Raw genomic sequence first — 16,540 nt, forward strand, 5'->3', positions numbered from 1 at the left:
TGGGGAGAAAACTCTCAGCACAGTTGGACAGGATAGTCTTGTATTAGGTTGGATTTCAGATTTGAAAACCTCCTGGGTTACTTCATGTACTAATATATCAGAATCCTATGATAAATCATAATTATTTGAATTAATGCATAACTACTTTATAATCATGCAGTGTAGTTTTGGCTCTGGCATCAGACTGACTTTGAATTTCTGCTCTGCCACTTGCCAGCTGAGAAGCCTTGGGCATGTTATTTAACTTCTCTTGTCCTAAGTATCCTCATTTGTTAAATGGAGATAATAATGCATAACACATAAAGTTATTGTGAGGGCAAAGAGCTAGAAAATAGAATTCAACAAACATGAGTCTAGCTGTATGTGAGTGGAGGAGATTGTCAAAGGAAAGGGTATATGGTAGGAAGAAGTGTAAGAACAGAACCATGAAGAACACTAACATTTAGCTGGTGTGCTGGGCTAAATAGTATCCCCCCAAATTCTTGTCAACTGGAAACCTTATTTGGAGTTTGGGTCTTTGCAAATATAACCAAGTTAAATTCGGTTAGGATTAAGGTTCTAATCCAATGACTGGTATTCCTGTAAGAGGGAAATTTGAATACAGAGAGATGCACAGAATGAAAATGATATGAAAACATGGGAAAGAGACTGTTAACATCCAGATACAGAAATGTGGGGAAGAGGCCAGATGACCACAGAGACAGAGATTGCTGTGATACATCTATGAACCAAGGAACACCAAGGACTGTGGGCAACCACCAGAAGCTAGTAAGAGGCAAGGAAGGATCCTCTCCAAGAGCTTCCAAAGACAGCATGACCTTCCCAACATCTTAACCTAGGACTTCCTTAATCTAGGACTTCCAGAGTCCAGAACTGGGAGAATAAATTTCTCCTGTTTTAAGCCACCCAGTTTATAGTACTCTGTTATGGCATCCCTAGGCAACTAAGACAGTTGGTGAACAGTCATGGAAAACATAGGATGGGTGATAACACTTCCTAGTTTCAAAATTGTTTCATAATATAATCTCAGTTGATCCTCACAAATACCTTGTGAAGTAGCAGTGAAGTTCACAGAAAAGAAAATGGATAAGCAGAAGTACTAGAAACTTGACAGAAGGTGGCAGAAGAAACAGAATTGGAACCTGAGGGAAGGATCCAATTCATTCTAACCCTGTTAAGCAAAATGCTTCATCCTTTTTCACTCTTTTTGAAGCTTCGTTCCTTATCACAATTCCAACTTCATCCTCTTATTTCAGGCAATTTGCTTTCAGGAAGATCACTGATAAGTAAATTCTACAGTGATTACATTGTCTAACCTCTTGCATTGTACAGCCTTAACTCTTACTATGGAAAGATTTTATCCACACAAGTAATGAACACATAGTGCGGATGAACAGATCATTCCTCTTCCTATAGTTTTACAGACAAGGCAGCAACTAACCCCACTAACTCCCATTTCCATGGGCAACTTCAGCAGAAGTAAAGCAGTGAAATGATAAACTTGTAAACAGTCCATGTTACATAATTCCGATTGTATGCCCATACTGGCACAGAAAGATTTACTTTTCTTGGATTACACAGGTCCTCAGTTTTAGAGTCAACAGAAACCCCTGGTTCCATGTACCCTCCTTAAAACACCCTCTCTGTTCCTCCATAGATAGAAAAGATTCGTAGTAGATACCACTTTCACTGCTTTCTTTTGGATTAAAATTAAAACTTTCAGCGCAATGGCCGCCAAAAAAAGGTTACTTAATCTCTCCGAGCTTCAGTTTGCACAGGTAAGAAACTAACACTTATTATCAGTATTTCCTGTGAAGCATAACCGATAGGCAAAACACCTGGCACAAAAAATTTCGCTCCAAAACTACACACACCACTCTCCAGAGTTTTCTCTGCGAAGCCTCCGCCCCGCGAGCTATGTGGGGGCGTGGCCAAGGGAAGGACCCGGTTAGCTCCGCCCCACTCGCGGCGCCCGGCGCGCCTGATCGCTTCCGTCCTTTATTTCTCCGCACCCTAATCAACGGCCGCCTGTGTCTCTTCTTCATTAGTACGGGAGACGGAAACTCCTGCGACACAGATTTGCCTCCAACGTGGAGAGAGGCAGAGCCTGGGACAGCCCGGGCCCGGCACGCCCGGGCCACTCGAGGTCCCCGCCGTCGCCACGCCCGCGCGCTGTCCTTCCGTCCCCGCCCCTCCAAGAGCAGAAACTTGTGGGGGCCGCGTCCGAGCGCCTCTATTTACGGTGGTCTTCACTACCATGCCGCTGTATGAAGGTCTAGGGAGCGGCGGGGAGAAAACGGCAGTCGTGATAGACCTGGGAGAGGCTTTTACCAAGTGAGTGGCGACGGCGATGACTGCGGTCGTCCTGAGGGGAGGGTGGGTGGTCGAGGCCCGGGCCCGGGTTCTCTTCCCAGGCTCGCGGGGCAGGTTGTCACATCTCCAGTTTTTCCTCCAGCACCCCCGCAAATTACGGCCTTTATTTGAAAAGTGGGCTATACGAATCCCGGGGATACGGCTCTGGTTCGTGGAGAGGCCCAAGAGGCTTCAGGAGAATGGTTTTCTCCGTCGCCCCAGATCGAACGGACCCTTTGCTGTCATCCATGCAGGGGATGACAGCGATGGGTTAGACCCCTGTCCTGGGCTTGTTTGCTTAGGAAGGTAGCAACCGAACTGTAACGTAAACATTTATTAAATGGGACGTCTGTTGGTACTATAAATTCAGATGTAAGGCCGTTGCTCCCCAAGAGTAGGAAGTCCATTTAGACGGAACACATGAACAAAGAGGTGCAGCCCTGTAGGTAAGACTCGAGATCCTTTGTTGCACCCGGCCCCGAATTCTTAGATTAGGAAATTTGACATGTTTTAAAAGGCAACTTGTAAACACTAGAGTAGCGTTTTCCAATCTTTTCGATGGCATAGATCCCTTTGACGACCGAAAGAAAGCCACAGATACACAAACCATAAAATAATTTGCACACAGTTTCAGAGGTTGGAGGACGATCACAGTGGTCCTTGGACTAAAGGGTTGTGAATCCTTGTACTGGACTTAAGAGCAAAATAATTGCTAGAATTGCCTCTTATATAGATATTTGAAATAGAAACATCTGAAAAAAATTATAGGTATCTAAATATTACCTAGTATGTAGTAGGTATTTGATAATTATTTGTTGAATAAGTTGTCAAAACTGCCATATTTAAGTATTGGGCCTCAGGTGTTCCAGAATTGGACTGATCATAGTCTCGTTGGTCCTTAACATTCTCTGACTGTTCTGTGTAAGATCCTCCCTTATTTATGTTTTCTTATTTTAGATGTTTATTTTAATAGCATAATAAATACTTTGAGACTGGCACCTAAAGATAAATACTCCAGTTATGAAGAAATGAGAAGCAGAAAGTTACCGTACAGGAAAATGATTACTGACAAATCAAGAGGAGGGTGAGAATATGAATTTATGAAGTAAAAGAAAGGAATTGACATCAACCATTGGGTTGCGTCTAGGAAATTTGAGGAGCATTGGTGCAAGTAAACACTGAGATGTGACTAGAGCTATTTGGACATAGGAGAGCAGTACTGGAAACTAGGCAGGACAAGAAGAGATCATGTGAAGGCCAAACTTACATGGTGATCATTTTTAGCAGCATTTTTAGGAGTATTGTTTTACTAATATGAAACATATGTGCAAATACCTAAATACTCAGGTGAATCATTTCTTTAAAGATAAAATATGCAGTTTTTAAAATAACAATGAAGACTATAATAATATGGGCAGAAGCTTATTGTATGAAGTTCATGATATATGGACAGTGCGATTATGTCAGATATACATAGTGTAAAAAAATAGACCAAAAGGAAACCCATAAACATGGAAATTAATATTAGAGTGATGGAATTATGAGTTACTCATGAATTATATAAATGAAGTCATATAATATAGTCAAATAATCCAGGGTTGTAGAGATGTGTTGCCCAAAACTCGGGTATAATTTAAAAGTGGGGGACTCCTGGGTGGCTCAGTTGGGAAAGTGTCTGCCTTTGGTTCAGGTCGGGATAGAGTCTTGCATCGGGCTCCTTGCTCAACAGGTAGCCAGCCTACTTCTCCCTCTGCTTGCTGTTCCCCCTATTTTTGTGCACACGCTCTCTCTCTTTCTCTGACAAATTAATAAGTAAAATCTTAAAAAAAAAAAAAAAAAGGCTGAAAAAAAAGTACATGCTGATCTGGTTTAATATACTGGTTTATTTCAGTATCACTAATTTGAAACAATTCTTTTAGCTGTAATACACAATTATGAATATAGATGGCTTTAATTTTTTTCTGTTTCTTTGTCCCTTTGAATACATCAGAGATGTTGTTTTTGTGACCACGGCTTTGAAACAAATGCAGAAAAACTTGTATCTATGACAAATACATAGGAAGAATGTTATAATAACTTGAATGTTTCAATTTTCTATTTATTTGCAGGTGTGGTTTTGCTGGAGAAACTGGTCCAAGATGCATAATTCCTAGTGTAATTAAAAAAGCCGGCCTACCTAAGGTATTTAAAGGTTAAATAACAATTTAGCAAAAAAAAATGCTATACTATAAAATATTTTTTTTATAATTTTTTTTATAAACATATATTTTTTATAAAATATTTTTTAATGTGACTTCAAGTAAGGTTGATTAAAACAGCTAATGTGACAGATCAGGAATTGTAGAATAGTAGAAAGAATAATTTTGCATGCCATAAAATTCACGTGTTAAAATCAAATACAGATGCTTCTGCCATAACTTAATATTTGTAGTCCTAAAAAACCTCCCTTCAGTCACAAATAGAAGTAGGCTTATGGTGGGGCAAACCATATAAAACCAGTGTAATTTTGTAATTATAGCACTAACAAAAGCAATAACTGACCCTTCAGGAAAAAAATGGAATAGCTTTGGTTTGCAACTGAGAGTGGCTGGAGGCTCTCTCAGTGATAATAAAAATAAAATGGAATAATAGATTGAAAATGTTGGTCTGTGGGTGCCGAGCCAGTGCAGATGGAGGTGAGTTCTGAGCCAGTGGGGCTGTTGTTAAGGTGGAACCAAGAGGAAATGCAGCCCAATAAATAGTCATGAAAGGGTCTGCTTTGGGAAGGGAGCCCCTGCTACAGAAGACCATTCAAGCGTTTGAAGATTTTATTTAATTATTTGAGAGAGAGAGAGAGAGAGAGAGTGCGTGCCTATGCACCCGCAGGGGGAGAAGCAGAGGGAAGGGAAGGAGAAGCAGCCTCCCCATTGAGCAGGGAGCCCTGTGTGGGGAACCCTGGGATCATGACTTGAGCCAAAGGCAGACACTTAGTAGACTGAGCCACTGAGGTGCCCCTCATTTAAGTTTTTGAAAAATAGATAGGAAAGGATGCCTACTGTGTGGCCACTGAGTTGATGACTTTATTTTTCTTGATGAAAGGTATAACTCTGCTATCATTTCAGCTCCTCTTGTCTCACATGAACTAATACAGATTGCACATTATGTAGATATTATCCCCTTATTTGTAATGGAAATGTGATATTTGATTTTATAAAAGTGCATATTGTAGCAGAATAGATTAGTATACATCAGTTCATATTTGGTATTGGGATGCATCTTTAAGAGCAAATGATATATGTTGATTGACAAATCTTTTTAATTATGCTTGATAAGGGAATCATTTAATGATTTCAAAATTTTCCAGGAGCACCTGGCTGGCACAGTTGGAAGAACATGCAACTCTTGATCTCAGGGTCATGAGTTTAAGCCCCACATTGGGTTTAGAGATAATTTAAATAAAAATTTTTTAAAAATTAGGGGCGCCTGGGTGGCTCAGTGGGTTAAAGCCTCTGCCTTCGGCTCAGGTCATGATCCCAGGGTCCTGGGATCGAGCCCCGCATCGGGCTCTCTGCTCGGCAGGGAGCCTGCTTCCTCCTCTCTCTCTGCCTGCCTCTCTGCCTACTTGTGATCTCTGTCTGTCAAATAAATAAATAAAATCTTTAAAAAAAAATTTTTTTTTAATTAAAATAGGGTGGGACACCTGGGTAGCTCCATCAGTTGAGTGGCTGACTCTTGATCTCAGTTCAGGTCTTGATTTTAGAGTCATGAGTTCAAGTCCCATGTTGGACTCCATGCTGGGCAGGGGGCCCACTTGAAGGAAGGAAGGAACAAACGAATGAATAAATGAAATAGAAAGATACAATTTTTTTTCTGCAAATCCTTAGATAAGCTAGAAATACAGTAGATACTTGTGGTGTGGTATTCAGAAATGTGATGGACCTTCCTGTCTATTCACTTTTCATGTTCTTTAATCGAGGTTAATGTGATACTTGATAAATTTCTAGATAGATTCCTAACTGGACTTAGAACTTTAACATTCTCATTGCCACTTTTCTCAGTGCTTTCAGCTTTTATATTCATCTTGAAGAGAAAAATGTATGTGAAGATTAATCTCTACAATCTGCCATATATGGTTTGGAACCTTCTTTAAAATCTGAAATTGGCTTAGCTTATGATCTTTCCATTAGAAGAGTAAGAAAGAGAGGTTTGCAAGTGATGCATTAGAGTACTTACAGTGTTCTGAGCATCATATGTAAAGTTATTGTTCTGTATTGGTGTTGACTTAGCATTCATGGTTGCATAGTGTTTGTTTATACTGATTTTTACCACATTTATGAGCATGTACTTGGTGCCTGGAACTATCAGCTGAAGGAAGATATATCATAAGCAAACCAGAAACACTTCTTGCACCTTAAGAGTATGTAGTCTAATGGGAAGGTAGACATTTTACAAGTGATTTTACAAGTAATTAAGTAAGGTAATCTTATAAAAAGGAAAGTGTCATTGCTTTGGGAGTGACTTACAGGGACTAGACCAAGTCTGGAGTGTTTGAGGAAGCTTTTGATACTTTTAATTTTTATTTTATTTTATTTTTTTTTTAAGATTTTATTTATTTATTTGACAGAGAGATCACAAGCAGGCAGAGAGGCAGGCAGAGAGAGAGGAGGAAGCAGGCTCCCCGAGAGAGCAGAGAGCCCGATGCGGGGCTCGATCTGGACCCTGAGATCATGACCTGAGCCGAAGGCAGAGGATTAACCCACTGAGCCACCCAGGCACCCCTTTCTTTTGATACTTTTTAATGTGTGATTTTGATCAGTACTGCCAAAATGGTAAGTCCAGATGGAAGAAAAATGCAAATGAGCATAGTTCTCTACTTGTGGACCCATATTTTTATGTCTGCAAACCAAAAAGTTCTGTCATCTTAGCCAATTCTTAAAGGTTCCTAATTTAAGTGATTAATTTATATTTAATGTTTGCATTTATTCTCAATAAAAATTACTTTTTATTTATTACCAGAAAATGCAGTAGTATAGTAAATAAGCATATTTTATTTCATTATACATTAATAAATAATTTTAATTTTTTATAGCCTATCAAAGTTGTTCAGTATAATATCAATACAGAGGAATTGTATTCCTACCTAAAAGAATTCATCCACATACTGTATTTCAGGTAAGATGCAGTTGTGTTTGTTTTTTTTCTCCCAGCTTTTGTGATTACGTTTTCCTAATGCCAGTCATAGCAATATTTGGTTGTGTTATATCAGATTCAAAAAAAAGTTGACTTCCACTGCATTTTCACTTGCTTATTTTCAGCCTTTCCCAAAATGTATTTGAAGACTAGATAATTGGCAAGCATGGGGAAATACTGAAAACAAATGAAATGTTCATTAATAACGGCAGTAGATAATTAAATTATTATATATCCATATAGTGAAACATTTTACAGCTATTAAAAAAGTTCTATATCATGTAGTAATGCAAAAGGTGTCTTATTGTATTGATAATTGAAAAAAGCAAGTTTCAGAACATCTATGGAATAAACACTTCTGTTAAAATACATTCATACACATGGACAGTAATGACATTATACAAACTGCTATAAGTGATAGTTTCTGGGTAGTAGAAGTGTAAGGTATTTGTACTTTCCAAGTTAGAAACTTCTGTTACATTTGGAGTTTTTTGAGAATATATTACTTTTGTAGCCTAAAGAAAAAATCTTTTTAATGGCTCAAGTGTGCATTCATACTAGGCTATAGCTTTTGTTTCCTGAGATAAATAAAGTAATAGATGTAAAAGATCCTGACGCAGTACGTGGCACGTAATAAGAGTTCAGGAATGTTACTTTACCCAGGTAATAAAATGAAGATGTCTTTTTGTCATAAAACATCTTGAGCTAATAGAGTTTCTCTATTCTTAACAGAATTGCATTATGTGCCAAAATAAATACCAACTTTTATTTACTTTCATAAATAAAAACTATCACTTTCCAGGCATCTGTTGGTGAATCCTAGAGACCGCCGAGTTGTGGTTATCGAGTCGGTACTATGTCCTTCCCACTTCAGAGAGACACTCACTCGGGTTCTTTTCAAATATTTTGAGGTACCCGTTTTTTATGTTGTTGTTTTTTTATTAGTACTAAAGTTTAAACTAAAATGTCCTCATTTGGGCCCCTGGGTGGCTCAGTTGGTTAAGTGTATCCCTTTGGCTTAGGTCATGATCCCCAGGGTCCTGGGATCCAGTCCCGCATTGGACTTCCTGCTCAGCAGAGAGTCTGCTTCTCTGTCTGTGTCCCTCCCCCCTGCTCATGCTCGCTCACTCTCTCTCCCTGCCCCCACTCTCCGTCAAATAAATAAATAAATATTTTTGAGAAAGGTTAATTTATTTTAATTTCCTTCATTATATATATTACACAGTTCATTTGAGAAACCAGATGAGAGTAAACTCAAGCCATTTTATTTTATTATTATTAATTTTTTAAAAAAGATTTTATTTTTATTTATTTGACAGACAGAGATCACAAGCAGGCAGAGAGGCAGGCAGAGAGAGAGAGGAGGAAGCAGGCTCCCCGCTGAGCAGAGAGTCTGTTGTGGGGCTTGATCCCAGGATGCTGGGATCATGACCTGAACCTCAGGCAGAGGCTTTAAACCACTGAGCTACCCAGGTGCCCCTATTTTATTATTTTTTAAAGATTTTCTTTATTTATTTGACAAAGATCTCAAGTAGTGGAGAGGAAGGCAGAAAGAAAGAGAGGAGGAAGCAGACTCCCCACTGAGCAGAGAGCCCAATCCAGGGCTTGATCCCAGGACCCTGGGACCATGACCTTAGTCGAAGGCAGAGGCTTTAACCCATTGAGCCACCCAGGCGCCCCAAACTGAAGCCATTTTATTTTATTTATTTATTTATTTATTTTTAAAGATTTTGTTTATTTATTTGACAGACAGAGATCACAATAGGCAGAGAGGCAGGCAGAGAGAGAGAGAGAGAGGAGGAAGTAGGCCCCCTGCTGAGCAGAGAGCCTGATGTAGGGCTCGATCCCAGGACCCTGAGATCATGACCTGAGGGGCAGGCAGAGGCTTTAACCCACTGAGCCACCCAGGTGCCCCTGAAGCCATTTTAAATAAACCATTTGTTCTGTTTTTTGTTTCATGTGTATTCAGCATTTCATCCAATATGTAGATAACTGAAGATTTCTTACTGATATTTCTGTTATTTATTTTAACATAGGTTTTTTATGTTTGAGGACTTTTTTAGAATTAAAAGGTATATTCTTTGCTATGGAATTTATGATGTGTTTTTTTTTCCCCGGGACTTTCTAGTTTCCATTGTTTAGTTATACTGACTCTTCTAAATTCTTTAGTTCCTTCATTTTAGGCTTTTTTTTTTTTTTAATTTATTTTACTTTATTTATTTTTAAAGATTTATTTATTTGAAAGAGAGAGAGGGGGCACTGAGTGTGAGCATGGGGAGGGACAGAGGGACAAGCCAACTCTCACAGAGTGTAGGGCTTGATCCCACGACCCTGAGATCATAACCTGAGCTGAAAGTCAGACAATTAACCAACTGAGCCACCCAGGTGCCCCCTCCATGCTTTTTTCAGTGTCTTTACATAGAACTGTCCCCTCCCCTGCCCTCTGACACAACCTTTTGTTAAGGGAAATAGGGACATTTTATTTTAGCATTTGGTTATGAGGATTTTCATATTTTGATTGAATATTTATCTGATATTTGAGGTATCACCAGATGTGGCAAATTCTTGCTGAAAAATGTCACACAGAGTTAAGGCTTTTTATAGCTCTTCAATTTAATTTTAACTGCTATATTATGTTTTAAAAATAGAGATCATAGTATAAATTTTGCAAATAAAGACAATCAAGAATCTTTTAATTTTCATCTTTTAAAAGAATTTATTTATTTATTCGACAGACAGACAGAGATCACAAGTAGTCAGAGAGGCAGGCAGAGGGGGAGGGAGAAGCAGGCTCCCTGCTGAGCAGAGAGCCTGGGGCTCCATCTCAGGACCCTGGGATCATGACCTGAGTTGAAGGCAGAGGCTTTAACCCACTGAGCCACCCAGATGACCCTTAATTTTCATTTTGATGGCAAAGACATGTCTTTATTTTTTTTTTAGCATCTTTGAATTCTTATTTCTGTACCTCTTCTTTTATCCCTTTAATTTTTCCCTCCAAAAGAGAGAGAATAGGGGCATCTGGGTGGCTCAGTAGGATAAGCCATCTGTCTCCAGCTCAGGTCATGATCCCAGGGTCCTGGGATTGAGCCCTACATCAGGCTCTCTACTTGGCCGGAGGGGAGCCTGCTTCTCCATCTCCCTCTCCCTGCTGCTCCTCCTGCTTGTGCTCTCTCTCTCTTTCAAATAAATAAATAAAATCTTAAAAAACAGAGAACAAAAATTAATAAAAATGTTTTATAATTGTCATTTTGGAACAAAACAACTTAAGGGAATTTAAAGAGTGTTTTTATTGTATATTTCCATGATTGTGTAAATTCAGATAAATCAACAAACTCGTTCTTAGCACCATAAAATGGTTGAAAAGGTATCATAAATACAATGTTACTGTAAATTTTTTTCAAGTGTATTTGAAATATAAGGTAAACATCTTCAACTACTCAGACTTGTGGTTTTGTTGTTGTTATTGTTACTTGTCTTTATTGTTTTCTAGGTTCCATCTGTCCTGCTTGCTCCAAGCCATCTAATGGCTCTTTTGACGCTTGGGATAAACTCTGCCATGGTCCTGGATTGCGGATATAGGGAGAGCCTGGTGTTACCTGTATCTTTTTTTTGTTAAGCAACTAATTTTTCAGTTTTTACTCTGCTTTAACATAATTAGGCTTATTATAAGCAGTTTTCATGGAATGTAACCATTTGTGATTACCATGTACAAATATGAATTTGCATGTGGAAAAAATTCACAGAATTGTGAGACTTAAATTTTATAGAAATTACCATTATGTCTTTTTTTAAAAAAATAAGTTCTTTTTTTTTTTTTTAAGATTTTATTTATTTATTTGAGAGAGTGAGAGAGAGCATGAGAGAGGAGAAGGTCAGAGGGAGAAGCAGACTCCCCGTGGAGCATCGAGCCCGATGCCGGACTCGATCCTGGAACTCCAGGATCATGGCCTGAGCTGAAGGCAGTCGCTCAACCAACTGAGCCACCCAGGTGCCCAAGAATTAGCATTATGTCTTGATCCTAGTACATACTCCAGGGGTCACACCTCATGAATATTATGTTCAATTTTTAAGAGGAACATTAGCTAATTAGGATGTGTCATGGTATTTCTTTTTATTTTTTTCTTTAAGATTTTATTTATTTATTTGACAGAGCCCGTAGGGCATAGGGTTTATGATGTTGGTTTTGGAATCAAATACACATGTAAGTGGTAAATCTTGGCTATGCTTCTTACTAGTTGTATAATATTAGTCAAGTAATCTCTTTGGGCCTCAGTTCTCTTATCTGTGGAATGGGAATTAAAATAATTCCACCTCATGGAGGGGGTCTTTTGTGACTTGAGTGAGATGATATATGTAAAGTATTTAGCATATGACCTGGCATGTGATAACTTGCTCATTAGTGCTCTAGTTTTTATATCATTCACCACTGGGAAGAACTTCCTAATTCAAGCTGTCCCAAGATGGAATTAGTGACTATACAGTGGTGCATTCCTTGTCATTAGAAGCATGTAAGCCAAAATGTTAACAGTGACATTGCTCCATTGAAAAGGACATTGCGGGGTGCCTGGGTGGCTCAGTGGGTTAAAGCCTCTGCCTTCGGCTCAGGTCATGATTCCAGGGTCCTAGGATCGAGCCCCACATCGGGCTCTCTGCTCAGTGGGGAGCCTGCTTCCTCCTCTCTCTCTCACTGCCTGCCTCTCTGCCTACTTGTGATCTCTGTCTGTCAAATAAAAAAAAAAATAAAAAAAAAATTAAAAGAAAAGGACATTGAAGTGCATAAATGTACTCTTGGGCAGTTTTGAGATCTACATATTTATTTCTTAGAAGAAGTACTTGGGGGAGTGAAGTCAAAAATCAGTAGCTCCTAAAGAACTAATATAGGTAAATAGTTTTTTAAAGTATTTTTTTTTAAAGACTTTATTTATTTGACAGAGAGAAATCAGAATTAGGCAGAGAGGCAGGCAGAGAGAAAGGGAGAAGCAGGCTTCCATTAAGCGGAGAGCCCAATGTGGGGCTCGATCCCAAGACCCTGAGATCATGACCTGAGCCGAAGACAGAGGCTTAAACCACTGAGCCACCCAGGGGCCCTGGTAAATAGTTTTTATTTAAAGATAGAGTATTTTGCGTTTGAATTTCCTCACAGCCGTCAACTGAGCATCCGACTCTTGGTTTTAGCTCAGGTTGTCATCTCAGGGTTGTGAGATCCAGCTCCACCTTGGGCTCTGTGTTCAGAGGACGCCTAAGACTCTCTCTCCCTCTGTTCCTCCACACTTCAAATAAATAAATAAATAAATTTTTAAAAAAAAAATCTCATAACAATCCTGCAACATAGGTGTTATTTTCCTTGTTATATAAATGAGAAGATCGAAAGTTGGGGTAGATGGTGACCCAGGGTCATATAAACATATAGCCAAGATGTATAACCCATGTTTTTTTCCCAAAGCCAATGTTCTTACCAATATACTCTTTTATTAATATTGTACTAATAGACATCAGCAAGAACAATATGGAAAATAAGGTAGCAAATCCACAGTATAGTATTGTCCACTAGCCTCTCAGCTCTGTTTAATAGGAATACAAGAAGAGACATGTAATTTAAAATTTTTCTAAGAGCTATGTTCTTAAAAGTGCAAGTGAAAGATGAAGTTATTGTATTGTACTTAACCCAGTATATTCAAAATATTATCATTTCAACATAGAAACTATATAAAAATTATAGTAAGATATTTTATGGGTTTTTATATGTGTGTATTAAGTCTTCTAAATTTGATATCAAGCTTGTTCTTACAGCACATCTCAATTCAGACTGGCAACATTTCATATTTCAAGTGCTCAGTAGCCACATATGGCCAGTAGTTACTTTATTAGACACCCTCGTTCTAACTAATGAATTGTGTGTGTGTGTGTGTGTGTGTGTGTGTGTGTGTGTGTGTGTTTAACCTTCTTTGAAGAAGAATATGAAAAAAGACCGATTTTTCTGTAACTCTTTTAAAAATATGAAGAATTTGTTATCAAAGCTGACTTAATACTACAGAAGGTGAGGAAAGTATCAAGGAAGCCATGTTTTATCTCCTAAAATAGTTATATCCTTGACTACCCTACAGATATATGAAGGAATCCCAGTACTAAATTGTTGGGGAGCACTCCCTCTAGGAGGAAAAGCTCTTCACAAGTAAGTGTCTTGGGATTTAGCACATTTGCTCTACCTGTACCACAAAAACATGTCCAACGTAATCTGGACATTTAATGTTATTTAATCCGTTCTCTATTAGCCTTGGATGTATTCATCTTTTAAGGATAAAACACCTTTTTTTTAAAGCATTATAATGTATTACGTTGTAAAAGTATTAAATAAGAGAAGGATATCAAGGGCAATATTTTAATTCCAGTAATTTTTTTTTTAAATTTCAGGGAGTTAGAAACTCAACTACTGGAGCAATGTACTGTTGACACAGGTGCTGCTAAAGAACAGAGCCTTCCCTCTGTGATGGGTAAAAGTATTTTAAACTATTTAAGAGTGGTTTACATTTCCTTGTCATTCTTCAGTGCATTTGTTTTTTACCCCGTTATATAGTTACTCTCTTTTCCCTCACGTCACTGATGTCATTGCTCCAATTGTAACGTCATTATTGACCTCTGAATTACCAAATCCAGTCGTTTAATTTTGGTCATCCTTTCTAGAACTTTTGGCATTGCAGATTATCATATACTTTTGATACAATCTCTTCTTGACTTTTAGGACTCTCTTCCTTTTGTGATGTTCTTGTTTTCTCTTCTGATAATCCCCTAGGCATCTGTTTTTTATGTTTTCTTCCCACTTTTTAAAAGTGTTCTCATCTGGGGCGCCTGGGTGGCTCAGCGGGTTAAGCCACTGCCTTCGGCTCAGGTCATGATCTCAGGGTCCTGGGATCGAGGCCCGCATCAGGCTCTCTGCTCAGCAGAGAACCTGCTTCCTCCTCTCTCTCTGCCTGCCTCTCTGCCTGCTTGTGATCTCTCTCTCTGTCAAATAAATAAATAAATAAATAAAATCTTAAAAAAAAAAAAAAAAAGGTGTTCTCATCTATTTTTATAACTTTTCAGCTACATCAATATGCAGTTGATTTTCAAATGTATCATTGGGCCTGACCCTTCTAATCTTGATATTCATATTTCCAACTGATTATTAGATGTAAACTAGGCATGTTTAGGTATCTCACACTTAAGACCTTCAAAAAGTGAATACATTATCTCTTTCTCCAAATACATTTCAACAAATTGTTCTCAGATAAAGATGATATCTCCCATTTTAGAAAAGAGTTAAAAATCCTCAGTTCTCCCTCAAAAATCTCTTAAATTTCATCTCTTTTTCTCTGTTATCTATACTACTGAACATCTGAAAACAAAGACATAAACTAGACCCTTGTTATTTCTTGCTTGGATTATTGTAGGAGACTCTGGACTGATTCATTCTATTTCATACTGTTGCCAGAAATAACTTACACCATACAAGTCTGATTACACCACTCTTTAGCTTAAGGATTTTTGCTGGCTCAGCAGCTTAAAATCCAAATATTTGTTTGATATATATGTTTCTTCCCAATCTTTTTTTTCTACCTCTTAGCCCTAAACTACTCATCTTAACCCTGTGTACCTTATTTTAGCTACAATAAATTTGATATTGTCTTCTAGGCTCTACTAGTCCTCCCACAACCCTGAGCCTTTATTTATTCTATTTCTTTACCTGGGATGTTGGGTTTTTGACCCCTCTATGTGACTCAGCTGGAATGTCATTTTATTACAAAGCCTTCCTCATTTCATCTGAGGTGAATAAATTTCTCCCCTCTCTGTGAAGTCCTCCGTAGTATTTGTTATAGCATGTATGTCATATCCTCGTTTGCCTGTTAACTCACCTGTTTCCCTTCATAGACTTTTGAGGATCCCTGTCTTACTTGATTTTCAATCAGTAGCACTTAGTGTACTACCTGCGCACTGAATAAATGTTGGAAAGAGAATGGCAGGTTTTTAGGACATTAATCCTTGCGTGTATTGTTTTCATGTTTTTCTTTTGGTAGTTAAGATAATAACATTCTCTATTCTGTAGACTAGATTGTAATTTTTCTTTTCCAGATAAACTTTGGTACTCTTTTATTTATTTTTTAGATTTTATTTACTTATTTGACAGATATCACAAGTAGGCAGAGAGAGGGGGTAGCAGGTTCCCTGCTGAGCAGAGAGCCCAATGACCCTCCATCCCAAGACCCTGGGATCGTGACCTGAGCCAAAGGCAGAGTCTTTAAACCACTGAGCCACCCATGCACCCCTAACTTTGTTACTCTTTTAGTATGTCATGAAAACAGTTAATTTATAAAAAAGTATCCCAAGATAATGGGTTTGTATAGCATCCCAAGATATTTTTAAGAAAGGTCTTCTTTAAAACTGATTATAACATTTCTTTTTAATTATGAAAACACCCTTTTTTTAACCAACCACTGTGGATTCTGACTGTAATCTTTCCCTCACATAATCTCCCAAATCTGGGGCACCTGGGTGGCTCAGTGGGTTAAAGCCTCTGCCTTTGGCTCAGGTCATGATCCCAGGGTCCTGGGATCGAGCCCCACTTTGGGCTCTCTGCTCAGCAGGGAGCCTGCTTCCCTCTCTCTCTCTCTCTCTCTGCCTGCCTCTCTGCCTATTTGTGATCTCTGTCTGTCAAGTAAATAAATAAAATCTTAAAAAAAAAAATCTCCCAAATCTGAGTCTGTGATAGCCTTATAGTCCTACTAATTGTGGAATTAAATCATATCATTTGCTGAATGACATGCTTAGGAGGATCAGAAACTCAAATACATTTAAAACATCTTTTCTCGGGGCACCTGGATGGCTCAGTGGGTTAAGCCTCTGCCTTCGGCTCAGGTCATGATCTCGGGGTCCTGGAATCAAGCCCGTTGGGCTCTCTGATTCACAGGGAGCCTGCTTCCCTCGCTCTCTGCCTGCTGCTCTGCCTGCTTGTGCGCTCTCTCTCTCTCTCTCTCTGTGTCAAATA

The 16,540-nt window shown here is 38.6% G+C and overlaps 1 protein-coding gene across 1 annotated transcript in view; it reads left to right on the plus strand.

The window, feature by feature from the left end:
- The first annotated feature begins 2,042 nt into the window (after positions 1-2,042).
- The window catches only part of ACTR10 (actin related protein 10), a 35,513-nt gene continuing 21,015 nt past the window's right edge, over positions 2,043-16,540 (plus strand). Inside the window, exons 1-7 of the mRNA XM_047738296.1 lie at positions 2,043-2,334; positions 4,461-4,533; positions 7,421-7,503; positions 8,324-8,432; positions 11,012-11,119; positions 13,626-13,693; positions 13,933-14,012. Of these exons, the coding sequence (XP_047594252.1) occupies positions 2,258-2,334; positions 4,461-4,533; positions 7,421-7,503; positions 8,324-8,432; positions 11,012-11,119; positions 13,626-13,693; positions 13,933-14,012 (598 nt within the window). The 5' untranslated portion in view covers positions 2,043-2,257. The remainder of the gene's footprint in view (positions 2,335-4,460; positions 4,534-7,420; positions 7,504-8,323; positions 8,433-11,011; positions 11,120-13,625; positions 13,694-13,932; positions 14,013-16,540) is intronic.

The sequence above is a fragment of the Lutra lutra genome, chromosome 7 (genome assembly GCF_902655055.1).
Source record: "Lutra lutra chromosome 7, mLutLut1.2, whole genome shotgun sequence".
Lineage (NCBI taxonomy): Eukaryota > Metazoa > Chordata > Mammalia > Carnivora > Mustelidae > Lutra > Lutra lutra.